Source organism: Nuphar pumila, chromosome 1, assembly GCF_984573655.1.
Source record: "Nuphar pumila chromosome 1, dmNupPumi1.hap1.1, whole genome shotgun sequence".
NCBI classification, from domain to species: Eukaryota; Viridiplantae; Streptophyta; class Magnoliopsida; order Nymphaeales; family Nymphaeaceae; genus Nuphar; species Nuphar pumila.
The window spans coordinates 19,802,238-19,823,662 of NC_143249.1; the positions used below are offsets into that span (position 1 = coordinate 19,802,238).

The following is a 21,425-nucleotide window of genomic DNA, read 5'->3' on the forward strand; positions in this document are numbered from 1 at the left end:
TATAATATACAATCAATTGTATATTTACAAGAAATAACTGAATTATAGAAGTCAGAAATTGACAGGTTGTGACTTAAACAATCAATTGTAGCAAAAGAAAATGGATTACATCTTTTTTGGACTGCAAAGGTGTCAGTGATGTGACAAGATCTGATGAATTAGGCCTCTCCTTGGGCTCATACTGTAGACAACATGAAGCAAGGTTGACTATTTCCATTCCTTCCTCGGGTGAAAACTTTCCTTCTAAATGTGAATCCATAAGAAGCAAGCCATCTTTACCCCTTATAACATCAAGCGCCTGCACATCAATAATCATTGCCAAGAAAATGAGTTCAGGGCTCTTATGGAAGCTGCTAACGAGTTTTTTCAGGTTTAGTGAGAAAACAACCCTGTATCCACTAAGTAGGATAGTAACACTTCAATATATTGAATCAAATAACTAGCATCAAACTATAATATAAGTTTCAAAGAAGACACCAGCAAGACTATTATAAGATCAAATAATCAGTCAGAATCATAATAAGAAAAACAGCAATTGGAAGATGTATAGAGAAAACCTTACAGTAACTATAGCATAATTTCATTGGATCTGCACAATAAACCGATCTCTTATCATCTAATATTCATGACAATGCTAGAAAGATTTCAGATTTGCTGGAAAAAATGACTAAGAGGACACGGAATGAAGTTTTATTTGTATGTAGGGATCTTAAAAGCAAAAAGTTCCGGTGAGACAAACATCCCATAAGGTCATCAGAGGACAGTAGCTCATCGCATTTGTTTTGGGATGATAGTGCAGGTGAATGTTTTCAACATAAAAATGTATAATACTAAAGAAAATTAAATCAAACCATGTGCCTAGTGAGTCATACCCAAGGTTGCCAGACTAGGAAGCGGAAGCGGGAAACAATACGGAAAGCGGAAGCGTAGGAAGCGGAAAGCGAGGAATAAAAAAAGAAATATAAGAATTGAATGAGAATCAAAATTGTAGAGGACCTGAAAACAAATACAGAAACTGAGGCAGAGAGAGAGAGAGAGACGGCTGTATAGAAAAGAGAACTCGTTACTTTAGATTAGGGCTAATCTCTATATTAAATAGAGAGAGTCCAAAGAAAGAAATTACACTCAAGTCCCTCATTAAATATTAAAATTCAAATAACCTCTAGTTTAGAAAAACTTTTAACTAAAAACCTCTTAGTCTCAATACTCCCCCTAAGCTGAAGCATAGATATCAATCATGCTCAGCTTGTCACAACATTTTGAGAAATTTGGTCTAGCAAGAGGCTTTGTAAACATATCTGCAACTTGGTCTTCCGACTTTAGATATTTGGTAGTGATATGACCAGCTTGCACCATATCTCTTACATAGTGGCAATCAACCTCAATGTGCTTTGTTCTCTCATGAAAGACAGGATTGTTCGCTACATATGTGGCAGCCTTGTTATCACACATCATGGTCATAGGAGAGGAAACTTTCACCTGAAGGTCATGAAGAACAGTACGAACCAGAGTTACCGGAAGCGCCTAGGCAAAAGGGGAAGCGCGCTTCCCCGAAGCGCGCTTCGGAAGCGCGAAACGTCGCACTTCCGAAGCGTGAGGGGAAGCGTCCCCCTTTTTTGGGAAGCGCGCTTCCCTTTTATGGGAAGCGCTTCCCCCACGCTTCCCCCTCGCTTCCCCATTTTTTTCATTTTTTTCGCTTCCCCCTCGCTTCCGGTTCGCTTCCTAGGTCGTTTCCGAGACGGTTCGGAATTTTCTTCTAAGTGGTCCCACGCTTCCCCGCTTCCTAAATTTTTGAAAGTGCCTCGCTTCCCGCTCCCACTTCCTCGACTGGTAACTCTGGTACGAACCCACATCAATTCAACAGTTGTTTGGGCCATAGCCCGATATTCTGATTCTGCACTCAACCTAGAAACCACATTTTGTTTCTTACTTCTCCAAGAAATCAAGTTGTCTCCCAGAAACACACAGAATCCTGTGGTAGATTTTCTATCCAATATAGATCCTGCATAGTCAGCATCAGAATAGGCCACTATCTCCAGAGTTCCACCTTTCCTGAAGAATAACCCCTTTCTAGGAGAAAATTTTAGATATCTGAGAATCATTATAGCTGCATTCCAGTGTACCTCAGTTGGTTTGTCCATAAACTAGCTAACTTTGCTTACTGCTAAAGCAATATCCGGCCTGGTCACAGTTACATACAGTAGCTTCCCTACTAGGGAGCGATAGCTTTTGCTATCAACCGGTTTTGACCCTTCTTCAAAAACTAAACTTTATGGTCCATGGGAATATTTGTTGGTTTAGCTCCCAACATTCTCGTTTCCTTTAATAAGTCAAGAACATACTTCCGTTGAGACAAAACCATCCCTTTACGGCTCCTGGCAACTTCTATACCCAGAAAATATCTAAGTGAACCAAGGTCTTTTGTAACAAAGTGTTTTTGAAGATGAGCCTTTGTGGCTTCAATAGCTTTCACATCATCTCCTGTAAGAATGATGTCATCCACATATACCACCATAACAACTGCCAGAGTTAGTTTTCTTGATAAATAGGGTATGATCTGTTGCTGACCTATTAAAGCCAAAGCGTGACATCACTTCAAACAACTTTTGAAACCATGCACGAGGACTTTGTTTCAAGCCATAAATCATCTTTCTCAATCTACACACCTTTTGACACTCCCCCTCAACCTCGAATCCTGGAGGTTGTTGCATGTAAACGGTCTCAGATAGATCCTCATATAGAAATGTATTTTTCACATCTAATTGGTACAAGCTCCAACCACGTTGAACAGCTATTGAGAGAACAAGACGAATGGTACTCATCCGTGCAACAGGAGAAAATGTTTCAAAGAAATCAATACCATATGTCTGAGTATACCCTTTTGCTACTAATCTGGCCTTGTATCTTTCAATAGAACCATCAGATTTGTACTTTATTGTATATACCCATTTACATCCAACAATGTCAGCATCTGTTGGGGAATCAACTAGATCCCATGTATGCTGAGATACTAAAGCATCCATTTCTTCTTGCATGGCCAGCTTCCAGCGGTTATCACGCTCAGCCTGTTGATAGTTCAGAGGAATAGTTTCAGCAGATAAGGCTGAAATAAAAGTTTTCATCTGATTTCCAATTCTGGCATCGGAGACAAAATGAGATATGGGATATAAGGTACATTGTCGTGTCCCCTTGCGTAGAGCAATAGGCCTGTTATCATCATCATGAAGATCACTATTGTCAGTAGAACTTACCTCAAGGAAAGAAGAAGATGAAGGCACTTGCGGAGGTGGAGCTCTACGCACATATACCAATGGAGGATTATTAAATCTTAAAGAGGATGAAGTTTGGTTCGGTAATGAGGGCACAGATTCCAAAGGAAAAGGAGGTATAGGTAATGGAAAAGACTCAGCTGGATCTACCTGCAGCGGGGAACCGATACTAGAGTAATATGGAGTGGATTCCAAGAAAGATACATCCGCACTGACATACTCTCGGCGAGAAATAGGATCATAACATCGATATCCCTTTTGATTTTTGGGATAACCTATAAATATGCATTTTGTAGCTTGAGCAGCTAATTTATCACGGTCAGGTCTAAGTTTGTGTACAAAACAAACACATCCAAATATTTTTGGCGAGAAAGAGAAGAGTGGGGCATTAGGTTTTAGGACATGTAATGGAATTTGATCACCCACAGAAGATGAAGGCATGCAGTTGATCAGATAACAAGCAGTGGTAATCGCATCACCCCAGTATAACGCAGGAACATTGGATTGAATCATAATGGTCCGGGCAACATCAAGCAGGTGCTGATGTTTTCGCTCAGCCACCACATTTTGTTGAGACGAATAGGCACAGGAAGTTTGGGGTTGGATGCCATGATCTTGGTAAAATTGTAACAAAACTTTTGATTTAAACTCAAGAGCATTATCAGTGCGAACAATCTTGAGAATAGATTCAAACTGAGTTTTTATTTCAAGAATTAAGGATTTGATAATACTTGAAACTTCAAATCGTTCTTTTATTAAAAACACCCATGACAACTTAGAGAAATCATCAACAATAACAAGATAATATTGACACTGAGTCCTAGTAGGAATCTTACTAGGACCCCATACATCTGCATGAAGAAGTTCAAAAACATTATTACTAGATTGACTCTGACTCAAAGGGAACGAACTTCGATGATGCTTGCCCAGCTGACATGCTTCACACTGAAATGATGTAGTGGAAGAAATTTGAGGAAAAACAGAACGAAGCTTTGACAATGAAGGATAACCAAGACGACGATGCCACTGAACAGGACTGAATGAGTGTTCCACTGTAGCATAAACATTACCCACTAGATGATGTAGGTAGTAGACTCCATTCACTTCATAGCCTCCACCAATCTTCTTCCCCGTCAGCAAATCCTGAAAATGACAACCCATCGGATCAAATATTACTCTACACTTTTGTTCTTTTGTAAGGCAACTAACATAGAGTAGACTTTGAGGAAAGTGTGGAGCATGAAGAACATTTTTCAACTGTAAGGAGGAGGATATAGAAATATTTTCCTGACCAACAACCGGGGAGGAACTCTCATCGGCTAATGAGACTCCTCGATGAACAGTAATACTAATATCCTTTAGATCTGAAAAAACAAGTGAATTTCCACACAAGTGTCTGGATGCACCAGAGTCAGTCGAATGAAGATGATTTCCTGTTGAGTAGGCAACACCAGCTACAGGAGGGGTTGAACTCAAGGGGCGAAGAGCTATCAGCTCATCATATTCAGCACGACTGAGGGTGATACTACTGTCACTTGCAGAGATATTATCCTGTACATTTGTTGCCTCGAGAGTAGTAACATTTGCTTTAGGAGCATATGACTTTGATGAAGAAGAGGTTGGCCGACCATGCTTATCCCAGCAACGATCTTCTAAATGTCCAGATTTTCCACAGAATGTACATCGAAGCTTTCCCCTGCCTCTCATACCTCAACCACGACCTCGTCCTCTGATATTCTGAATATTTTCACGCTCATAACCAGACGAGACAACAAGAGCAGATGACTGAGTCACAGACTGAGATTGTGGAAGAGAGATCGCAAGTCTACTCAGACGATTGTATGCATCAGCAAGAGTAGGTACATCTGATCCAGTCAACATTTGGACTTTTGCAACAGAAAATTCTGAAGAGAGACCTGTAAGAAACCGAGCAACCATAGTTTGTTCTTGATGATCCTTTTGCTTCGAGCAACAAAGAGGCCTGTGAGCATTGAGTCTTTCAAACGCGGCTTTGACAGAGGCATAGTACTGGGCAGAGGTCTGATCTCCCTGCTGCAAATTATATATCTCCTGTTCGACTTGCAGGATACGACTCACATTAGTCTCTTGTGAGTACGTATCTTGAAGATTATCCCACATTTGTTTGGTTGTATGATAGTAAATTAAACCATCTGCAATATGGGGTTCGACACTATTCATGATCCATGAAATAACTATGTCATTATCTTCGTCCCAAGTAACGTATTTTCCAACCTTTTCATTAGGTTCATCTTCCAACAAAATATGTTTTCTACGATGTCCAGATACCGACATCATAAAAGTTCTGGACCACCTGGCATAGTTAGTTTCATTCAACCTTACAAAGGAACCATACGAGAAGGGATTTGCAAAAGCCTTATACTCCCCAATATGTTCAATTTTGGAATCACATTTCGAAGTTTCACCCATACTGAATATTGAATCCTATTTCAGCTTCAAAAAAAAAATCAGACTTACTCACGTGAACAGCGTGTGTTATAACCACACGTCAGGCAAGTCCACGACTACACAGGCTGCCACACCAGAAATGAAATCTTGACAGGCGACAAGTGACCCAGACAATAGTGTATGGTACAATCACACATCAGCCAATACTACGACCAGCAACAGTACTAATTAAAAGCTTCCCACAAGCAACATATGTTTCCACACAGCAGGGAATCAAGCCTGTTGCTTCCACGAACAAAAAAATGATATTAACATTCTGTTTTCACAGCACTCATGCTACGACTAAAAAAAAAAATCACGACACAGCAGGAATCACGACTGCTGATATTCATGTTCTGAAAATGAACAACCAAATAAGATCTGAGAGGAACTCGGCACCCAGATTCACGACCAATGTCAGCATGTTACGGCTGGAAAAAAAAATCACGACACAATAGGGAATCACGTCTGAAATCAAACACCCAAATATATTTTAAGGAGAACTCGACACCCAGATTCACAACCCACGATAACATGCGCACGCAGAAGCATAGAAATCACGAGAGCTGCTCCCATATAAATCACGACAGCCAAAAACTTTCGTTTTTTTTTTTTTCGAGCAACCAAAAAAAAACTTGTCATATCCAGATCATAATGACACACAATCATCGTGTCACAGCTCTGTCATCAGAGAAAAAAAAAAGAGCAGCACACTTGTTTCCACCCCTTTCAGTTTTATTTGGGTTTTTTTTCGTTGGTGTAGATCAATCACGCTCCTGAGATCTACTGCTTTGATACCATGTAGATGACCTGAAAACAAATACAGAAATCGAGGCAGAGAGAGAGACAGTTGTACAGAAAAGAGAACTCGTTACTTTAGATTAGGGCTAATCTCTATATTAAATAGAGAGAGTCCAAAGAAAGAAATTACACTCAAGTCCCTCATTAAATATTAAAATTCAAATAACCACTAGTTTAGAAAAACTTTTAACTAAAAACCTCTTAGTCTCAACAAAAATAAAACACAAATAAAAACTAAAATAAAAGTAAATAATATTACATTTCATGATTTTTTAGTGTAAGAATTAAATTTTTAACAAAATCTAAAAATGATGACAATCAATTTAGCGAAATCACATGGAAGTGAGTGAGAAGAGTTAGAGAAAACACATAAAAACATGAAAAGTTGAGTAAGAGAACATATAATAAGAATAAATGAAGCGTGGAAAGCATAGGAGAAATGTGGGAGAATCGAGGTTTTCATCAAGTTTCGGAAGCGAGTATCACGCTTCCGAAGCGAGTTTCCGGGAAGCGAGCTTCCCACCTATCTAAGAAGCTTCTGCTAGTCGAGGAAGCGGGAGCGGGAAGTGAGGCACTTTCAAAAATTTAGGAAGCGGGGGACCACTTAGAAGAAAATTCCGAACCGTCTCGGAAGCGACCTAGGAAGCGAACCGGAAGCGACCTAGGAAGCGAACCGGAAGCGACCTTGGAAGCGAACCGAAAGCAAGGGGAAAGCAAAAAAAATGAGAAAAATGGGGAAGCGTGGGGGAAGCGCGCTTCCCATAAAAGGGAAGTGCGCTTTGAAAAGAAGACATTATTCACGTACTGGGTTTGGATCAGATCCAAACCCAATTCAAGTGTATCTAATTTCAGATTTAAGCACATGTTCATTTATTATATTAATGGCATATTGTAAATTACATTGTTGTGTAATGGGTATTCTCGTACCCTAGTAATTGTAACACTATATACTTAATGGAATGTCAATACTGCAACCTCCAATGAAGGATTCTGCAGCTCTTATGTATCATCTCCTCTTCCTGTGCTTGGTCTTGTGCATGTGCCAAGGAACCCACCATTTCTTACATGGTATCAGAGCCATTGATCCTCTCTCCAACGTCTTCATCCAAGGTATTTCTTTTCTTATTCTTCTTGAAATCTATTGATTCTCTCCAGTCAACGTATTTATGATTCATCCCTATTTCTCTCTCCTCATCTAAAAATCTGCATCCCTATTTTTGAAATCTACTGATCTTATTCTAAAAATCTGCATCTCCCAACTATTTGCATCTAATCTTTCACTTTCTCACACTGTTTCACGTGATTTCATTTGGTCACGCACGTGATTTCCTTTGGTCACGCATGAGCAAATCTTTGTGTGATTTCATAAGTTGTTCATAATCTGATATTTTCTTCAGAACTGAGTAAAATATCAGATCTGAGTAAAATATCATATTCTTTTTCTTTACATTTTAGAATAATGTTACCTCCAAAAATCATATTCAGCTCTTTGCATTTCATTGACTGATCTTTACAGATCAGTTTACTGCATAACTCTGGTTCTGTCTTGGGTCTGCTACCCGTAAAAAAAAAAAGACCGAGTTCCGAGTTCTGGTTTTTTGTTCTGACTTCTTTGGTTCCACTCCAGTATTGTTTCTGACTTCTTTTATTTCTGAGTCTTGCTCAGCCTTTAATCACCTATGGATTCCCTTTCTTCTTCTCAATCTGGCCTCTCTTCCAACTTTCTTAGTCAACTTGTATCTGAAAAACTAAATAACTCCAATTTTCTCACCTGGAAAAGACAATTCATCCCATTTATAAGAAGCTAGGATCTTTCTGGACATCTAGATGGCTCTGTTTCTGTTACTCCAGAGTTCATATCATAAGATGGCAAGGCTGGAGAGGGTGACACTTCCATTACTTATGTCAGAAATCCAGAATATATATCCTGGATGAAGCGAGACCAAGCTTTGGTTGCCTACAGCACTTTCACCCTGTCACAGGAGGTGCTTGTGGCAATTCCAGATGATTGTTCTGCAATGCAATTATGGCATCGATTGGTTCAGACATATTCTCAAATTTCTCAGGCCAGAGTATTATTTTTGAAGAAAGAGTTTCAAATGCTGAGAGGAAGGACTCCATGACCATCATGGAATACTTGAACAAAATGAAGACCATTACAGATCAGTTGGCCATCGTGAGATGTGCAGTTAGTGACAGAGATATGGTGCAGCAAACTTTGAGCGGGCTGGGATCGGATTATAATATGATGGTTACTTCTTTATTGTGTTTACCAGATTTACCTACATTTGAAGACCGTGCCAAACTTTTACAATATGAGATGACCTTGAAGGGATTTTCTGAAGATACTCATGCTCAAGCTGGGGCAGACGGTGTCCTTGCCACAGGAGTTGCCTATGAACGAGGACGTGGTAGGTATGATTTTCGAGAAAGAGGAGAACAAGAAAGAAATGGACAAGGAAGTCGTGGAATATTACCTACACTCAATATTCCTCCTAATGGACAGAGGCAAAGATCTATACCCACCTGTTTTCTATGCAATAAAAGGGGACATATCAAAGCTAATTGCTGGTTTAATCTTCAAAATAGAGGCAAACAACAAGAGACAAGAAAAGGGTCAGATAAATTGAAGAACAATAGTGAAGTCAAGGAGTTGTTACTATCTGCTCTAGCTTAATTGAATTTAAAACAAAATGATCAGGGCACTTGGTATGTCGATTCTGGTGCAGCCACCCATGTCACTGGTGATGTTGGTAAGCTCCTGACTCCTGTTCCTTATGCTGGTAGAAATAGTATAGTCACTGAAGATGGGTCTCACCATCATATTTCTCACATTGGAAACTCTGTCATTCCTATGTCTACTTCTTCCCTTGCTCTTTCAAATGTCATTTATGCTCCGAATATCAAGAAAAATATTGTCTTTGTCTCTAAGCTTGTAGATGACATCAATGCTCTAGTTGAGTTTACTCCCTTTTCTGTTTGTGTCAAGGACCTTCACACGAGGGAAACGTTCGCTGAAGGAAAACGCCAAGAGAATATGTACGTGTTCCAAGAGAATCCTTTCACCTTGAAGCTCACATCATCATCTTCTTCAGCCCTTCCTAAGAATGTTTTTAGTCTTTCTAAGTGTAATAAACCGAATCTTTGGCATGGTCGTCTGGGTCATTGTAATAGTCGTTTCATTCAAAAGCTTGTTTCAAGCAGTCTTCTTCCCAAGTCAAGTCTAAGTTTAAATGTCAATGATAAAAAATGTTCAAGTTGTCTGCAATGTAAGAGTCATGTTCTTTCATTTCATTCTATTAATAAAAGAGCTTCAAGACCATTTGAAATCATTTGTTCGGATGTTTGGGGTTCGGCTCCAGTTCCCTCTATGTCTGGCGTCAGATATTATCTTATTTTTGTTGATAGCTATTCTCGGTATACATGGATTTTCTTTATCAAATGTAAATCCGAAACATTCAAGTTATTTCAGAACTTTCATTTTTTTGTTCAAAATCAATTTTTTAATAATATTCTTTGTTTCCAATGTGATGGAGAGGGTGAATTCTCCTCAAATGACTTTATTAATTTTCTCCAGACAAATGAAATACGTAGACAGGTGTTTTGCCCTCATACACCTCAACAAAATGGGATTGTTGAATGCAAGCATCGCCATATTGTCGAGAGTGCAATGAGCATGATGCATGATAGTAACCTTCCAATTACCTTATGGGCAGAGGCTTTTCATTCAGCCATTCATATCATAAACCGATTGCTCATGAATATCCTAGAAAAAAAATCACCCTACTTTTCTCTACATGGTGTTCATCCAAATTATAATGATTTGCGAGTATTCGGGTGTGTATGTTATGTTCATGTTGATAGTTCACTGCGACACGAGTTTCAGGATAAGGCCTTGAAGTACAGATTTGTGGGGTATGTTGATGATTATAAAGGGTACAGATGCTATGATCCTGTGAGCAAGTGTATCAAAATATCCAGGAATGTTGTATTTGATGAATTGAATTTTGACCACAATGTAAACACTCTTCCTGAAATTGAAGTTTATCACCCCTGGTTACACTTTGATCTCTTTTCTAGTGTTAATGATGTTTGTCCTTCAGAATGTAATCAAAGAGATGAGGGAAACATGTCAGATGCTCTCCACAGGACTCAGGAAAGTGTCCTCTCAGATCTATCCTTGCCTCCCGAAAGGTATAAAGGCATTGTTTACTCTCGACGTGAGAAGAGGACCATCTCCAATTCTGATCAGGAGATGAATTCTTCTTCCTCTGTTCCCAGAAGATCCACTCAACCCCGACATCCTATTGACAGATGGGTAAGTTATGAGAACTTCACTATGGATTTCCAACTCTTCTTAACCTCTTTAGGTAAGGAAGATCAGCCCACAACATTTTATCAAGCAGCAAATTCTAAGTGATGGATTGAAGCTATGAATGAAGAAATGGAGGCTCTTTATGAATGTGGCACTTGAGAGATTGTTCCCAGACCACATGATCGAAATGTGGTTGGGTCCAAGTGGGTGTATAAAATAAAATATAAGTCGGATGGTATTATTGAACGATATAAGGCTAGACTGGTTGCCAAGGGATTCACGCAGAAGCAAGGACAAGACTATGACGAGACCTTCAGTCCGGTTGTGAAAATGAGCACTATTCGAATTATATTATCATTGGCTATTGAGCACCAGTGGATTATCAATCAGCTGAACGTAAAAAATGCATTCCTACATGAAACTCTAAAGGACGAAGTGTACATGGAGCAACCCACGGGGTATGCAGAAGGGAACTCCAAAGAATATGTGTGTAGATTAAAGAGAGCTATATATGGTTTAAAGCAAGCCTCCCGATCTTGGTTTGATAGTTTTTCTCTTGAAATAGAGAAATATGGTTTTAGTCGGTCTCTTCTTGATCATTCTCTTTTCATATTCAAATGTAAAGACACAGTTACCTTGTTATTGATACATGTTGATGACATAATCATTACAGGTAACTCTAATGAACATATTGAGTAGGTCAAAGAACTCCTGAATCACAGGTTTAAGATGAAGGACCTTGGTCAACTGCGATATTTTCTTGGAGTAGAAGTTGACAGAACTGTTGAAGGCATGACACTTACTCAACATAAGTACATTATTGATGCTCTCAGCAAGGCAGGTATAAAAGATTGCAAGCCTCTAAGCACGCCCAATGTACTTCATCAAAAACTCAGTTCCCAAGATAGAGATTTGTATAAGAATCCTACAGAATATCGCAGCATAGTAGGGAAGCTTCAATATCTCACCTTTACTCGCCTTGATATTATCTATTCAGTTAATCAGGTATCTCAATTCATGCATGAACCGCGCATTGGGCATATGGAAGTTGTTAAACGCATTCTTCGATATTTGAAGGGAACTATTGGGGATGGTCTTGTGTACAAGAATAGTATGAAGGAACGTCACATGCATGAACTTCTTGTATACACAGATGCAGACTGGGCAGGAGATCTAGATGAGCGTAGGTCAGTCTCAGGATATTGTGTTTTCGTTGGCCTAAATCTTATCTCTTGGAGCAGTAAGAAACAAAGGGCTATTGCGAGATCGAGTACCGAAGCAGAATATAGATCAATGGCAGCTGCTACAGCTGAAGTAACATGGATCAGACATTTGTTGACAGAAGTAGGAGAATCAATATCTAAATGTATTCTCTTATGTAACAATCAAAGTGCCATCAACATGTCATTCAATCCTATCTACCACAGTCGTGCCAAGCATATTGAAATTGATCAACATTTTGTAAGACAGAAAGTCGAAGAGAAGGAAATTGAATCAGGATTTGTTCGAACTACTGATCAAGTTGTTGACTTGTTTACCAAAGGGCTTATCAAAGACAGATTTTGGATGTTGAAAGGCAAGTTGTTCATGGTTCAAAACCATGTACAACTTGAGGGAGGATGAAAAGAAGACATTATTCACGTACTGGTTCAAGTGTATCTAATTTCAGATTTAAGCACATGTTCATTTATTATATTAATGGCATATTGTAAATTACATTGTTGTGTAATGGGTATTCTCGTACCCTAGTAATTGTAACACTATATACTTAATGGAATGTCAATACTGCAGCCTCCAGTGAAGGATTCTGCAGCTCTTACGTATCCTCTCCTCTTCCTGTGCTTGGTCTTGTGCATGTGCCAAGGAACCCACCATTTCTTACACGCTTCGAAAGTGCGACGTTTCGCGCTTCCCCTTTTACCTAGGCGCTTCCGGTAACTCTGGGTCATACCTATCAAAAAATTATCATGAGTTACTACTAACAAAAAATCAAACTTACCGGTGTATCGTTAGCAAATAAGCATACATAATAACCCATGTATCAAACATGTCAAAAACATTAAACATCTTAATGGAAAAGCTAAAGCTCAATATGAACATGAAAAATTGTTTAAAATAAACCAAACAGAAGTAACAAATGCATTTTTGAATGGAGATTTGCAAAGTGTACATGGTTTCCCCACTAGGTCTGGAAATTCTTTATTGCTCTGTCTTAAACAATTTTTGCCTTGAGTTTTAGGTTGCCAACTATAGAAACTACTTAGCCAGTAACGGCAGATTTGTCTTCCAAGTTATAAGGCTATATATAATGTAATCCTGTATAATTAATGTGGGCATCCTATGGTAATGGCATTTGCTGTAAATAATGAAGAATAGAGTCATAATGCTGGAAACATTAGAGTTATGTGCAAGATTATTATAAATACAACCAGAAGGGGCACCACCATAGATCGAAGCCTTCATTCTCACGGCTGCTGGGATATCTCGTTCCTATCATTCTTCTTTTTATTCTTCATATCTCTGTTACTCTCTTGCTTATTGCAGGTTCATGAAGAGTTTTTACAGAAAGGAAGCTAGGCACATGGCTTGATAAAATCATTGCCACAGATATTGCCAATATTTCGAGATATCATGATACTTTTGTCAAACAATATAAAAATCGTTTCAATAAAAAAAATATTTTTGATATATTCTAAAATATGACCATCATTTCAGTATATTTTTTTCTTATTTTCTATGACTTAAATATGATCTGTCTTGCTCTTTATTTTTTATATATTTTAAAAACTTTTCTACAATTTCTTTACATCTTCTGATAATAAATAACAAATTCTACTTTTTCATTTCCTTTGTATGACTTTCTTGTTGTCATGAAGGAAAACATAACAAATTTGTTTATATAATGCTAAGATTTTCCTGAGATTCACTGGAAAACATATAGTATCATGAGTAATTGGCTCATTCAAATATAGCCAACACTATTGGTGACTGGATAAAATGGATGCCATAGCAGTTATCTAAACTGCCAATGAAAGTTATTGCTACCATTATTTGTTGCTTTTAACCGGATATTGAGCAGTTCATTTCCCCATTTTTATGTAAGCTAAATTTCAGATGACATAAAGTAATGGGATTTATTCTGCAATTGTGATGAAATTCTAATCAGATCAATTTTCAGCTGCAATAATTTCTAGCACATGAAATGCACCATTGTGTTGTCATAGAAGTTCAGCTTTCTAGATCAAATAGAAAGTAGAAACGTATTTACGAAAGAGCATTATAATGCTGCCATCCAGGCATCCATAGTCCATAGAAAGTTCATGAAATTATATATATATATATATATATATATATATATATATATATATATATATATATATATATATATATTACAAGCTGTCCAACTTAGCCTTGTCACCTTAAAGGAAGTTTGGTATATGTTCAATCAGCGAAAATAATACAACAAAAACATTGACACAATTTAAGCAAAAAAATAAAGAATAAATGGCAACAAATACGCCTGTTTGCCAGTCTATAATCCAGTTTTTCTGGATGGTTATGCATGATATAAGTTTCTCTCGAACACAATGCATCTCATGTAAACAGAACATCTAATTTTTTGGAGCTCAATACTCAGATATAGGGACAACTAAAATGGCACAAATTTGTAAATGACAGCAATAAATAAATCATTATTCATTTTCATCAACATATAATTTACCTTACATATAAACAAATGACGAATAACATGGACCAGAACGAGTCACAGGGACTATAAAGCATAAAACACAGAACTCTCAATCACTAGAGAAAATTTTAACAAAAATTTTGCACCTCATCAAGAGGGAAAAAGAACTATGGGAAATGAGAAATGTGGACTGTGAATGACTTACATGGCTTGGAGGGATGTGTTTCCCACTGAGAAGATCTAGGAGTATGGTACCAAAACTGAATATCACACTTTCTTTAGTGACTCTTCCTGTATGAAAACAATTCTAGTTACAAATTAATACAACAAAATTAGCAAGGCTTCTGCAAGTTAAATAACTCAATGTAATATAACTAGAATTGAAAAATATTGTTCATTTAGCAGACATTGAAATCTAAGCCCACAAGAAATTGAAAAAAATGCAGCAGCTAACTAACATAGGACTGGGTTATCACTTATTCTGAAAAGAAAAAATAAATAAATAAATAAATATGTACTGTTGACAATACAATCTATACTTCATTTGGTAGTGGATTTAATAAATTCACTTTTCTTCCAAGAAGATCAATAAAAGAAAGAAATCTCTGTTAGATATAAAGCTTTCACAGAATATGAAATGCAAAGAATGGAGATGAAGAGAGGAGGAACACTAGCCTGTGGAAGAAGTTGTAATGAAATACAAGTGCCAAAAAATAATGACAATAAGGCACAATCACATAAGCACAATGTCTCTAATGGACAAGATACAATATGCCACAAAGGGCAAACACCAAACACACACAAGGGAGAAGAGAGAACTTGAAATAATAATGAAACTATTATTGAAATGCTTGAAAAAGCATTATTGAGAGAAGGGGAGAAGTCCCCTTATATATACCTCGAGATGGGCCAAGGAGAGCTCCCAAAAGAGTCGTTGGGAGCTCTAAAATGATCACATTTGTGACCTTTGGGGAGAGTCCCAACGACTCCAAAGAAAATCCCCTTTTACCCCTTTAATTAATAAAAAAATATATAAAAACACAAAAATGTCTAGACATGTTTATTTACAAATAGATGAAAAGCCACATTGCCCCTAGTGGGCATTACAACATATATACATATAAATAAATAAATATATATATATATAACATCCATATATGAAATATACATGTATATATATAGCATTCATATATTTTAACACCCTCCCTCAAACTAACGGTGAGATCACCGAGAGTTTGCTTAAGAGAAAGTAGAAACGGGGTGATGGCAAGGCTTTGGTAAAAAAATATGTGAGCTGATACTCTGAAGTGACATATGGTAGTTGAATGGTGCCCCATAAAAATTCATCTCGAACATAATGGCAATCCATCTTGATGTGCTTTGTTTGTTCATAAAAAGTGTGATTGCTAGCAATGTAGATGACACTCTTATTGTCACAACACAACTTCGAAGGAATAGAGATAATGACTCATATCTTTGAGCAGGCTTCTTAACCAAACAGGTTCAGTGGTAGTTGTAGTCATCTCTCTATACTTAGCTTCCGTGAAAGATAAAGACACATTTTGTTGTTTCTTACATCTCCAAGAGATTAATGATTCTTCATGAAAAATGCAATAACCTGTGGTAGAAATATGATCATTGGGGTTACCACCCCAATCAGAGTCAGTAATAAGTAATTAAATTAGGAGACGAAGAGAATAAGAATAGTCATTTTGGAATGGATTCCTTCAAATATCTGATAATTCGCATGATGGCAACCATGTGGATAGTAGTAAGATCATTTTGGAATTGACTTGCATTATGAACGGCATGAACAATATCTAGCCTGGTAATAAACAAATATGTTAGTGATCCAATCAATTAACGATAAGGAGTGAGATCTTCTAAAGGAGTTTCATCATCGGCTCTCATCTTAGCGTTGATTACTTTTGGAGCCTCCACTTTATTTTCGTCAGTTAAGTCAAACTTAGCAATAATATCTGATGCAAGCTTCATTTGAGACAGACATATCCCCAAGGAGAATATGCAACTTCAAACTCTAAAAAATACCTTAGAAATCCAAGGTCAGACATATCAAAATTGCTTTTAAGAACATTTTTAATAAGCCCAATGCCCCTTTTATCATTCCCAGTGATGAAAATATCATCAACATATAACAATAAAATAATTATTGATCACCCATATTTTAACAAAAAGAGCAATATCAATATAACAAGAAGTAAAACCATTATCAACAATAACTTGACTACAACGATCATATCAAGCTTTTGGAGCTTGTTTAAGACCATAAAGAGCTTTAGTAAGTTTAAAAAAAAAATTCTCACTCTCAAGACATGTCAGAGGATCCATGTAAACTTCTTCACAAAGGTCCCCATTTAAAAAAGTATTTTTAACGTCTAATTGATAAATAGATCATTGTTTAATAGATGGTAAGGCTATTAAAGTTCTTACACTAGTCATCCTAGCAATCAGAGCAAAGGTTTCCTCATAATCAACTACATATTCTTGTGCATACCCTTTAGCAACTAACCTAACTTTGTATATTTCTAATGACTCATCACTCTTAGTTTTGACTTTATAAACTCATCTACATCCAATAGCCTTTTTTCTTAAAGAGAGACCTACAATTATCTGAGTGTTTGCTTTGTTGAGTGCTTCTAATTCAAATCTTATAGCATTAATCCAATGTGAATGTTGTTTGGCTTCTAAAGTTCGAAGGCTCATGATAGGAATGTATCATCATTAGACAAGTTCTATAATTTGAGGAAAATGAATCATTTGACAAATTTTTGAGGAGGTCAACTCAGAGTTACCAGTCGAGGAAGCGGGAGCGGGAAGCGAGGCACTTTCAAAAATTTAGGAAGCGGGGAAGCGAGGGACTACTTAGAAGAAAATTCGGAACCGTCTCGGAAGCGACCTAGGAAGCGAACCGGAAGCGAGGGGGAAGCGAAAAAAATGGAAAAAATGGGGGAAGCGCGGGGGAAGCGCGCTTCCCAAAAAAGGGGGACGCTTCCCCTCACGCTTCAGAAGCGCGACGTTTCGCGCTTCCCCTTTTGCCTAGGCACTTCTGGTAACTCTGGGTCAACTACTCCTAGAAGATCGCCTAGGTAGGGATTCCTCTACTTGGTCTTCTAAGAAAATGTTTTGTGAATATTGTTAAAATATGTATCTCTCTCTCTATATATATATGCATATATATTTTATATATATATATAAAAGAAGTACATTCCTTTTGTAATACCCGATAAGGGTAATTTTGTCTTTTCTTCTTTTTTTTTACTCATTTTCATCTTTTTGAATATGTTTGTAATTTATTTCTTTTTTATTTTTATTTCTTTTTTTTATTCATGAGCGCCCCACAAATAGACGTTGGGACCCCTCCAACGGAGGGGCTCCAACGTTTACTTTGGAGCCCCTCTTTTGCTCCTTGTGAATTATTTATAGGGGTGAACCCCCTTTGTATTCTCTAAGCTTTCTAGCAAAGCTCCTATTCACTTCAATAAATATTCTTCTTATTTTTTATACCTTTGAGCATTTATGTTCTAATTCATGTGTTGTGCCTTTGTGCACACTTGTTTCAAGTTCTCTTTTTGTGCCTTTGTGCACATATCACATATTGAAGATTTAGTGCCTTTGTACACATTACCTTTTTGAAGACATTTTCACATGGTATCAGAGCGAGGTCGATGAAAGTATAGCTCATGTTTCGCCATACTCCGGTGGTTGCCTCAAAGAACGTGCACTTTCTCAATCCTTCCTTTTTAGCATGAAGAGCTCTTGCAATCCACTTCTAAGTGTCATTCATCTCTTCAAGTGAGCTTAAAAGACCCCTTGTGGTAAAAGCCTCTATTCTTGAAGTTTTTTTTCTCTCATATACTTCTCTATGGCGGAAAAAGATTCTCAGTTTTCTCTTGGCTTCAAGCTCAATGGGTCAAATTACCATGTTTGGGCCGGAAATATGGTAGCACACATCAAAGGGAAAGGGCTTTGGGGATATATCCAAGGTTCAATACCGGAACCGAAGCCAAAAATTATGATGGTTGAAAAAGGAGAAATAAAAATTCTTGACGGAAAAGAAAGAACAAAAGCACTTGAGGAATATAGCAAAAAACATGAAGAGTGGGAGATGAAAAGCTACAAAATCCTATCATGGATTTTTTCTTCGGTTGAGACAAGGATTAATGCAAATATTTTAAAATTCAAAAAGGCGTCTCAAGTGTAGGAATATCTTGAGAGGATGTATACCTCAAGAGACTTATCCCACAAGTATTATCTTCAAAAGAGAGCTTTAACTATCCAACAAGGCGAAATGACCATTAGAGAATATTTCGCCGAATTATCTTCCATTTGGGATGAGCTTGCTATGCTTGAACCTAAGTGGAGTGGAGAAGCCATTGAGCTTTGCCATAAACAATTGGAGGAAAATCGGTTCTTTAATTTCTTGAATGGGCTTAGGCCTGAATTTGAACAAATAAGGTCTTCTCTCCTATCTTCTTTTACTTCTCCTCTTGAAGATGTTCTTACAAAATTAAGTGGAGAGGAGACTCGTTTGGGAATGAGTAAATCAAACCCAAGTGTTCTTGCCATACCTTCAAACAAAGATGAAAATGAAGGTGCTTATGCCGTCTTTAGACCCGGAAGCAATTTAAAGTCATGCACGCCTCCTTACTTCAAAGATCAAAATCAAAGAGAAGGAGGACAAAATAAAAGATGGAATCAAGGGAGGGAGTATGGAAAAATCATTTGCTATGTCACATAGGTGCGGGTGCGGATGCGGGTGCGGGTGCGGGTGCGGGTACAGGTGCGGATGCGGCACTTTAAAAAAACTTGGGTGCAGGAGTGCGGGAGTGCGGGGAGGATATATATATATATATATATATATATATATATATATATATATATATATATATATATATATATATATATTAACAGTTTTAAGTTAACATTATGTGTATTTGTATGCATTTATGTATTTATATATATATAATATAGATAAAAATGGACTTGATTAGGGTTAACTGAATCTACTTTTGGATAGAAATGGACCTTAGTGTGGTTGACTTCACCTAACACAAAGGAAGTTGTGTCAAAGTGTTGCACCCGCCTAGATGCGAGTGTGACGCGGGTGGGGTGCCCTGTTAGAAGAGTCTATGTGATATAGATCATTTATCACTTTTGTAAAGAACCGAGACACATTAAGCTGGTTTGTGCTAAGTGGGAGAAGAAAGTAGCTATGTCCACTATATTTCAACCACAAAGAGAAGAGAATCCATCTACTTCCATTAATGGGGCATTGTCCTTAAGTCAAATCATGGAGGCTCTTCAACCCTTACTCAAAGGATCCATCTCCAATGTCGTTGTCTTCTCCTCCCGGTAAGATCTCTGGGCTCTTAGATTCAGGTGCCTCTTTCCATATGACTCTGAACTTTTGTGCACTTTCCGAATATTCAAAAAATGTTTTTCCATCATTTGTTTCAACCGCTAATGGTGCTTCTCTTGAAATCAAAGGAATTGAAAATTTTGAAAAACAAAATTTTTTTATTCCAAAAGTTAGATTTATACCAAAATTGAATTTAAACTTGCTTTCAGTTTCTCAACTCTTGGACCATGGATGTAATGTTAAGTTCTCATCAAATAAATGTTGGGTACATGATCGCCGGTCCGGGAAGTTGATTGGGAAAGGCTCTAAAAAAGATCTCTACTATATGAAGTTTTTATAAATTTCAAAACATTCTTTTTGTAATATTGCCCAACATAAAGATATAAATGTTTGGCATAAAAGACTTGGACATCTCAATGTCGTCAAACTTTCTTATTTGTATTTTGTTAAGGATCTCTGTAAAAGTAATTTCACTTGTAATGATTGCATTCTTGAAAAAAGGAGAATGATTGCCTTTTGAACAAAGATCTATGTTTACAAACAAACCCCTTGAACTTGTACACTCGAATGTATAGGGACCGGCACCCGTGATATCTAAGGGAGGATTCGCTTACTATGTTATTTTTGTTGATGATTATTCAAGATTTTGTTGGATATACTTTCTTAAACATAAGCATGAAGTTTTTGCAACATTTAAGACATATCATATAATGATTCAAAATCAATTTAATGGTAATTTAAAAATCCTTAGAACCGATTCCGGAAGAGAATATCTTTCAAGTGATTTAAAAAATTATCTTGACAATCATGGAATAGTTCATCAAAAATCTTGTCCAAAAAACACCGCAACAAAATGGTCTAGCCGAAAGAAAACATAAGCATATTATTGAAACTAAAACCTTACTCATTTCTCAAAACATTCCTAAAAGATTTTGGGTCGAGGCGGCTCTTACATCCGTTTATCTTATAAATCATCTTCCTTCAAAAAATATAAACAAAACTTCACCTTTTGAAATTCTATACCAAAAAGAACCTGATTAGAATAGGTTAAGAATTTTTGGATGTAAATGTTTTATCCTTACCGACAAAAATGACAAACTTTCACCAAAAGTCATTCCTTGTGCATTTCTTGGATATTCCGAAATTCAAAAAAGATTTAGATGCTATGATGTTAAGAACGATAAACCATATGTCTCTAGGAATGTGACTTTCTTAGAAAATGTGAGTGGTTTTGAGAAAGATGAATCCCATAAAAAGAATATGGATTATTCTTTTTTTTTTGAGTTACTATCTAGAGATGATGATATCTCTAGCGATGATGAACTTGATGACTTTAGTGAAAAAGAAAACATAGTTGAAAACAACCATCCTTCTTATCAATCTATTAATCCACCTATAAAGGAAAGAACATCTAATGACCCCATTACTTATACACATAGATACAAAAATAACTTTAAAAGTGCAATTGAAAAGTATAGTGAATCTAGTGAATCTTCCTCATTAAAT

The 21,425-nt window shown here is 37.1% G+C and overlaps 1 protein-coding gene across 1 annotated transcript in view; it reads right to left on the bottom strand.

Annotated features, from left to right (window-relative positions):
- Positions 1 to 21,425, bottom strand: part of LOC149848252 (serine/threonine-protein kinase BSK1-like) — a 61,600-nt gene that overhangs the window by 8,156 nt on the left and 32,019 nt on the right. The window contains exons 5-6 of the mRNA XM_089986414.1: positions 14,745 to 14,830; positions 110 to 298 (exon numbers count right to left, since the gene is read on the bottom strand). Coding sequence (XP_089842540.1) covers positions 110 to 298; positions 14,745 to 14,830 — 275 coding nt within the window. The remainder of the gene's footprint in view (positions 1 to 109; positions 299 to 14,744; positions 14,831 to 21,425) is intronic.